The sequence below is a fragment of the Sinocyclocheilus rhinocerous genome, unplaced genomic scaffold (assembly GCF_001515625.1).
Source record: "Sinocyclocheilus rhinocerous isolate Xijiao unplaced genomic scaffold, SAMN03320098_v1.1 scaffold612, whole genome shotgun sequence".
In the NCBI taxonomy this organism is placed as follows: domain Eukaryota; kingdom Metazoa; phylum Chordata; class Actinopteri; order Cypriniformes; family Cyprinidae; genus Sinocyclocheilus; species Sinocyclocheilus rhinocerous.
Genome location: NW_015625585.1, coordinates 408770 through 417933, shown reverse-complemented (window position 1 = coordinate 417933; position 9164 = coordinate 408770). Strand labels below are relative to the sequence as shown.

Sequence of the window (9164 nt, the reverse complement as noted above, 5' to 3'; positions counted from 1 at the left end):
TGTAAGTAAAGTATATATATTACATGTAATATACATACATTATAAATATTTTTATATACGTTTGTTGCATGACCATTTGAAATGAACTAATGCAACTAATATAAATGGTTATAAAATGAAAATAAATTGTGACATTACAAAATACCTACATGGAATATTTAAAATATGTACAGTATATATATATATATATACTGTATATACACACACACATTTGTAAAGTATATATATTACATGTAATATACATACATTATAAATATTTTTATATACGTTTGTTGCATGACCATTTGAAATGAACTAATGCAACTAATATAAATGGTTATAAAATGAAAATAAATTGTGACATGACCTACAAAATACACTTTTTTTCTTAGACATTGATATACATTTCAACATAAAATCTTGTGTTAACTTTTAAAAAAAGGACATGAACATGTCAACCATTTATTTGGCAATTAAAGTTTAAATAATATTATACTGATATTATTATACTGATATAAATTTATTTTGAATTGACAGTAAATATACAATATTCTTTTAAGTATTAAGTAAGTGAAGGGTACATTGACTGAATATTAACCAAGTTAATGGATGCTGGACTCAATGGATGCTAAATTCAGTCACATCAGATACTGAACAGTAAGCAAACCTGGTATTTGTTGGTGGAGTTGAAGGGAATTTCAGCCACTTTTTTGTTCTTTTCCCTCATGGCTTTGACGGAGCCACAGGAGAGCTCGATGCACTTGAGAAGAGCTGATTCAGAGGCGTCCCCCGCGACATCACGCTTCAGGATGGGCAGAGAGTCCTGTCCCGCCTTAAACGCGGCTCTGTTACAGAGCGACGCCACACGGGCCAGAGACAACCACGTCCCAGAGCTCTTGTCAAAGGACGCACCTATTAGAGATCACACACAGGATCAATATAGTATCTATATATAGCCTAGCAACCAGCCGGAACAGCCTAGCAACAGCTAGAACACCCTGATAATCTATTTACACTACCATTTAAAAGTACTGTTTATAAACAAAGTCTCTTCTGCTCACCAAGGCTACATTTATTTGATCAAAAACACAGTAAAAACACTAATATTGTGAAATAGTTTTACAATATAAATGAACTATTTTCTGTTTGAATATATTTTAAGATGCAATTTATTCTTGTGATGAAAAACTGAATTTTCAACATAATTTCTCCAATTTTCAGTGTCTTATGAAGAAGAAATTATACTTTACCAATTTAATATTAACGTTATAATATGCTGATTTAGTGCCCATGAAAACTTTATTATTATTTTTACCAATGTTAAAAACAGTTGGAAGACATGATAAATGTTTTCGAAATTCTTTGATGAATATAAGTTCATAAGAATTGTTATTATTTGAAATAGAAATCTTTAGTACAGTGTTATTTAAGTGTCAGTGAGATACTGTTGTAGTTCTTAATAGTTTGAATTAGTTTTTATTTTAATTTTTCTGCTTTCATATAATAATAATAACAATAGTTTAAGTTTTAGTAATTTAGTTGTGTGTTTGCCATTTTTATTAGTTTTTTTTTAATATGTCTATATATTTTTTATTAATTTTTACATTTACATTTACATTTACATTTAGTCATTTAGCAGACGCTTTTATTCAAAGCGACTTACAAATGAGCACAATGCAATGGAAGCAATCAAAATCAACAAAAGAGCAATGATATTCAAGTGCTATAACAAGTCTCAGTTAGCTTAACACAGTACACGTAACAATGTTTTTTTTTTTTGTTAAATTAGGCTATATAATAAATAAAAAGAAAACAGACAGAATAGAAAAAGAATAGAGCAAACTAGTGTTAGAGGCATTTTTCGCTTTTGTTAATTGTATAATCAATAAAATGACAGTACACGTAACAATGTTTTTTTTTTTTGTTAAATTAGGCTATATAATAAATAAAAAGAAAACAGACAGAATAGAAAAAGAATAGAGCAAACTAGTGTTAGAGGCATTTTTTGCTTTTGTTAATTGTATAATCAATAAAAAAATTTTTTTAAAGAAAAACAAGCAGTTAGTAAATGAATAGAGTGCAAGTCTAAATTGTTTTTTTTTTTCATTTTTATTATTGGTTTAGTTTTAGCTATATTAGAACATCAGCTTAAACTACATGAAAATGAGAAATGTTGACTTAGCAACAAGATGAAACTTTTTAATATATTTTATTTTATTTTATTTCAGTAAACGTTTATTTTATTTATTAGTAACACATTTTTATGGTTTTAGTTTTAGTTAACTATAACAAGCTTTGGTAACATTTTAAATGTCTTTACTGACACTTTTGATCAATTTAAAGGGATAGTTCACCCAAAAAAATGAAAATTATGTCATCATCTACTCAAGTTGTTCCAAACTTGTATGAGTTTCTGTCTTCTGTTGAATATAAAATGAGATATTTTGAAGAATGTTCGTAACCAAACAGTTTCTGTACCCCACTGACTTCCATAGTGATTTTTTCCATACAATGGAAGTCAGTGGGTACCAAGAACTGTTTGGTTAGTTACCAACATTCTTCAAAAATGTCTTTTGTGTTCAACAGAAGAAAGAAACTCATACAGAAACTCATATGGAAGCCCATTTCTGCCACTGAATAAAAAATAAAACAGGGTAATTGCGAATTTACATCACACAGTTCTGACTGAGATACTGAAGATTCTGAAGATATAAACTCACAATTGCAAATTATAAAGTCTAATTCTGAGGGCGGGAAATTTATTTTCTTATAATTGTGAGTTTATATCTTTATTTATAAACTAAGTAAATTAAAGTAAAGACTTTATTACATGCAATTTTTTAAATCTCTCAATTATGACTTTTTTTCTCACAATTGAGAGTTAAAGGGGTCATATGATGCTGCTAAAAAGAACATTATTTTGTGTATTTGGTGTAACGAAATGTGTTTATGTGGTTTAAGGTTAAAAAAACACATTATTTTCCACATACTGTACATGTGGTTGACTCAACTTTTATAAAGAATATCTCTTTGGATTTGAGACTTTGCAACTTTACAGATCTTCTTTATGCACCAAGAGCTTGTAACACTTCAAAGAGAAAGGAAAAATTGAAATCGCATCATATGACCCCTTTAATTGTGAGATAAAAAAAATTGCAATTAGCTTTTTTTTTTTTATACTCAGTGGCAGAAATGGGCTTCCATACTTTAATGCTGATTAAAATATTTACTGTTTTACAAAACAACAACAACAACAAAAATCTTACTGACCCCAAACTTTTGAAAGGTAAAATCTATCTATTCTGCATCTATTGCCCTAGCAACGACCTATTAATTCCCTAGCAACTCACCCGACTGATCTTCGGTGGTGTCCGCCTCATGGATCTGATTGTCGAACCACATGTGGGCGACAGTCATGCGGTTCTGCGTCAGGGTGCCGGTTTTATCAGAGCAGATGGTGGATGTGGATCCCAGAGTCTCCACAGCCTCCAGATTCTTCACCAGGCAGTTCTTGCGGGCCATGCGCTTGGCCGTGAGCGTCAGACACACCTGAGAGACAGAAAGAGAGAAATGGAAACAGAGGAAGAGAAAAACCGAACAAAAGGAAGTGTGAGGCAGAAGTTGAAAGGAAACGGAGGTGGAGAGAAAGAGAAGCGAACAGAATTTTAGTGACATTACATTGTTGGTAATGTGGCACAATGCAGAATCGTGCAGTAAGAGAACAGTGTTAAATCAAAAAGAGGCTCTGAAGAGCAAAGCCAAGCACAGCAAGAAGCAGAGAGGTCAAAAACATACTCAACACAATGTCTGTCTTTTGTTATTGACATCAAAAACGAGCCAATCAAAATCTAAAGTATATTTGCACAAATTCATCTGTCACTTGGTAGGAGTCAAATTAGACAGATTCCAAAATCAACAGTTGTGACATGCCCTTATCATCCAAAACCCCCTAAAATATGACACTAGATATAAAAATATATATCCCAGAATATGTTAAATAAGGGTTCACGTGCAAAAAAATTATTATGAATTATGAATTATTGGCTGCTGAGAACATGCAAAATGCAGGTATTACACATTTTCCAATTTTAGTTGTCTTTCAGACCACAATCTGTCCTGTGAAGGACTACAACTAATTTATATAACTATAATCAGATTTAGAGAAAAATCAGTGTGAAAATTTGATATAAAGATCATTCAAAATGTAATAAAAAAATTTTTTTTATTTGGTGTAGCCTTTCACTTAGCATGAAACCAGATTTAAAAATCTAAATTTCTTTATATCACATAAATAATTATTATCCATATTACTTTTGTGCTTTTTTAATGTTCAATATCGCTCCCTTATGGCAATGTAGAGATGTTTTTTTTAAATCAATGAAACATATAGTTATAGTTATAAAGGGCAGCACAACTATTTTCAACAATACTTGATCAGCAAATCAGAATATTAGATTGATTTCTGAAGGATCATGTGACACTGAAGACTGGAGTAATGATGCTGAAAATTCAGCTATGCACCACAGGAATATATTATATTTTAAAATATATTCAAATAGAAAACTGCTATTTTAAATGATAATAATATTTCACAATATTTACTGTTTTTTTAAATAAATGCAGCCTAACATACTTTTAGAAACAAGAGACACATTTGTGCACATCTATAAGTTACAGCACAAATTATAAGGGTTTCAGAAACATATTATCGAAGTATTTTACAAAAGCTTTGACTTTTTATTATTTATAAGCATTGAAGATTGCAAAACGTTTTCAAAATCGACAAGAAAAATCCAGGTAGCGGAATTAAGCGTGCAATTTTTTTCTTACAGTCATAAAATTTAGCTTAAAAATAAAGAGAATAATAATAAACATTTACTGTAAATATAGAATTTATAGACTATATATATAAATTGATAAATATATATGATATATATAATTTGCCAGTTTGGTCCAAAGAGCATTAGCAACCTTACAGTCAATGTCGGTGTATTTAGCATGCATACTGAGCATGCATATTGGCTTTGCATTATTATTACACATTTCTGAATGCAGTGATGCACAAAACCGAGCTTGACGTCTGCGTAGAGTATGTTTGAGGCCTAGTTGTGCATCGCAGCCTGAGGCACAGCCAGAGCCCCGTCAGTCTCTATGTGACAGCCACTAGCTCGCACAGGCAACTAGAGATACCACAGAGCAATACTTTTTCAGATTTTCATATTGGCCTAGGCTTTCAACAGTGAGAGTCTGTAAAAGAACACAGGAAGAGAAAGAGAGGAACAGACAGAGAGAAAGAGAGAGAGTGATAGAGTCACGAAGAGTCACAGATATGAAGGATTCGAGAGAGGGAATACAGTTCAAGAACACACACGATGATATTCAACACTACTGGAGCGTATACTGACACCAGACGAAAAGCCACAACACTCACAGTCAAGAGTTACACCGAAGAAGAAATGAACCAGAGACGACAAAGAACAGACAACAGATACACACAGATTAAAGTGTCCAAATATAATCTCATGGAATATGTTCAGAATGGCACACTGCTAGTGAACTGTGGTAGTGGTAGAAACTGAAGCCTGACTTTCCTGTAACCTGACCCCAACCTGACTAGTACTGCAAAATTAAAAGAAAGAAACGAAACTAAACCAAAATTCACTCACTTTCTATTTTTTTTTCTACGTGCAAAAAATGTCTCTATTTCCCCTGTGATGAATAAATGAAATATCAAACATGATTTTGCAGAAACTTTTTATTTTATTTATTTATGTATGGATGTATGCATGTATTTGTGTATTTATATATTTATTTTTTCGTCGAATTATTTGTTTGGAATGCCAATATTTTTTAATTTATTATTATTATTATTACTTTTTTCAAAATACACTATCGTTTAAAGGTTTTCTAATGTTTTTGAAAGACGTTTCTCACTTAAAGAAAAAACTCACGCAAAGAATAAAGTCGTTATTTTTGTTTTCTTTGCGCAAAAAAGTAATCTCGTAGCTTCGTAACTTTACAGTTGAACCACTGATGTCACACGGACTACTTTGTCGATCATCTTGGTACTTTTCTGGACCTTGAACTTGGTAGTTACCTTGCTGTCTATGGGAGGGTCAGAGAGCCCTCAGATTTCATCAAAAATATCTTAAATTGTGTTTCGAAGATGAACAAAGGTCTTACGGGTTTGGAACAACACGAGGGTGAGTAATTAATGACAGAATTTTCATTTTTGGGTGAACTAACCCTTTAATTATGCATTAAATTAAGTCCAAAGTGAGCAATTTGATTTGCTGAATAAAATTATTAATTTCTTTGAAAAAATCTTTAAAAAATCCCAAACTTTTGAACGATATGTACATTTATTACTGACATATTATTGCCCCTTGTGAATTAATATAGCCAATAATCTAGCACACTACTATATTAAATATTGATTGTTGCATATGGTGTAATGTTTCACATAATATTTGACATACTCAGTAGGCAGTATGCAGTACATACTGTGCAGTATGTAGTACGTACTGTGAAATATGTTCATATGTTGTATGTCCATTCCAAACAAAGCCATGAACAAAAGAAAAAGAAACAAAAAAGACGACAAACACACATTAAGTCACAAAATATACTGAAAAATAACAATAAAAAAACGTGTCACAAAAAGACATTTCAACACTTGCAGAGACACCAAAACACACTACAAAATCCTGACACTGAGAAAGAGAGGGAGAAACCAGGGGTCCTCACAGTGACGGTGGCCAGCAGTCCCTCAGGCACATTGGCGACGATGATGCCGATGAGGAAGATGACGGCCTCCAGCCAGCTGTAGCCCAGGATGATTGACAGGATGAAGAAGCTGACGCCCAGGAAGACGGCCACGCCGGTGATGATTTGGATGAAGTGCTCGATCTCCTTGGCGATGGGGGTCTTTCCGGTCTCTAGGCCGGAGGTCAGAGTAGCGATGCGGCCCATGACGGTTCGGTCACCGGTGCAAACGACAATCCCACGAGCGGTACCTGACAGGAGAACAGAACAGAAGGACATCGTTATAATGATCAGATGATATTATCCCAATTATCACATGACGATTTAGCAAATATATAAATAAAAGTACAGGAAATATTAATCTAAGTTGATATTATTTTATTATGTGAGAAGAAAGAGTGTGTGAAATGATCAAATGTGTGACCTATACTATTTTATGCTGCAATATTTAATAGTAGTATTTATAGTTGTACACGTTAATGTTTCTAATGTTTCTATTACTGGTTAAAGGCAATCACTTATTTTGCCTTTATAAATGATAAAATAATACAAATTATATATAAGATACAAACCACCATTTAAAAGTCTCTCATGCTCATTATAGGGTTAGTTCACCCAAAAATGAAAATTAGCCCATAAATTACTCACCCTTAAGTCATCCTAGGTGTATATGACTTTCTTCTTTCAGACGAATCCAGTCGGAGTTATATTAAACATTGTCTGTGATCTTTCAAGCTGTTTAATGCCACTCAGCGGGTGTTGCAGTGCATCAGTCCAAAAGAAGTTAAATAAAAAGCACCCATCCATTAAAAAAGTGTCTCACAAGGCTCACCCTCCTGTAGCGAATCGATGCGTTTTTGTAAGAAAAATATCCACAAAAATATCTTACAAAAATGCATCGATTCGCTACAGAAGGCCTTTGTTCAAAGAATTTTAACACCCGTTGAGTGGCATTAAACAGCTTGAAAGATCAAAGACAATTTTTAATATAGCTCCGACTGGATTCGTCTGAAAGAAGAAAGTCATATACACCTAGGATGACTTGAGGGTGAGTAATTTGTGGGCTAATTTTCATTTTTGGGTGAACTAACCCTTTAAGGCTCCATTTATTTTTTTTAATAAAAAATACAGTTAAAAAATTAAATATTATTATTTAAAATAATTGTTTTCTCTTTGAATATATTTAAAAATGTCATTTATTCCTGCGATAAAAGCCGAATTTTCAGCATCATGACTCCAGTCTTCAGTGTCACATGATCCTTCAGATATCATTCTAATATGCTGATTTGCAGCTCAAGAAACATTTCACATTATTATCAATGAGGAAAACAGTGGTGCTGCTTAATTTTTTGTGAAAATTTTATTTTTTCAGCATTCTTTGATGAATGTAAAGTTCAAAAGAACAGCATTTATTTGAAATAGAAATATTTTGTAACATTACAATGTCTTTACTGCCACTTTTGAATTTGAATTCATTTCTTGCTGAATAAACATTAAACTTTTTTTTTTTAATTGAATATGTAAATTTTTTTTATTTATTGACCACCACTGCATGGTTTTATTTCAATATTAGATTATTATTAGAAATAAATCTCTTTAAATACAAGCAATGTCTCATATTAGCTATTTTGTTTTTTATTTAGTATTTTAATATCTCAGACCACGAGTAAAAATATCCAGTATGACATACTGATTTGATGTGTTGTTTTGGAAGGATTTCATTTCACTTCACATGACATAAGAGAGTTCAGTGTGATATTCTAGAAGCCTCATAATGAACATGTGTAATCCTCTAATTCACCACATGGTGGCAGGAGAGTGTCGCCCTGGAGCTGAGTCGGAATACAAAGGAAGGACATTGTCTGAGATCACCAAAACACTGACACCCCGCTGAGCACTGGGCATATGTAAGGTCTCCTGACCCATCAAAACAACAGCATTACACAACTGACAAGAGCTGCAGACACATTTACACTGCACTAACACTGACTGAGAGGGAAACCAGCCATTTCTGAGAGAACTATACATGTAACTGCTTTCATTAAAGCAGCTGGATTTGTTATAATGAATATTAAGCATCGTTCTGAAGGTAGAAAACCTGTGAAAGATTAGATGAACAAATGATGAAAACTCATTTGGAATTCAGCAGTGATAGTGATACAGAGAAGAAAATGTCATTAGATCCTGCAGTATTATTCATTTATTCAGTCAGATCTGAAATGATTAGTGTTTTATCATCAAAACGAAGCCAAAAGAGTGACACAGAAAGAGAAATGTGTGGAAAAACAGAGTGAAAAACGAGGGTGTGAGCAATTGCGTGGGCAGCAGACGAGTGGCAAGATGGGGCGCAGAAGTGAGAGGTTGTTGTCATGACAACATTTTTCCTCTACGGCTGTTCTTGGCAAAAAAAAAAAAAAACG

General features: G+C 32.7%; 1 protein-coding gene across 2 annotated transcripts in view; it reads right to left on the bottom strand.

Annotated features, from left to right (window-relative positions):
• LOC107753791 (sodium/potassium-transporting ATPase subunit alpha-3-like) overlaps nucleotides 1–9164 on the bottom strand; it is a 51273-nt gene that overhangs the window by 12657 nt on the left and 29452 nt on the right. For both annotated transcript variants that reach the window (XM_016570036.1, XM_016570027.1), the window contains exons 8-10: nucleotides 6727–6995; nucleotides 3330–3528; nucleotides 647–891 (exon numbers count right to left, since the gene is read on the bottom strand). In XM_016570036.1, the coding sequence (XP_016425522.1) occupies nucleotides 647–891; nucleotides 3330–3528; nucleotides 6727–6995 (713 nt within the window). The remainder of the gene's footprint in view (nucleotides 1–646; nucleotides 892–3329; nucleotides 3529–6726; nucleotides 6996–9164) is intronic.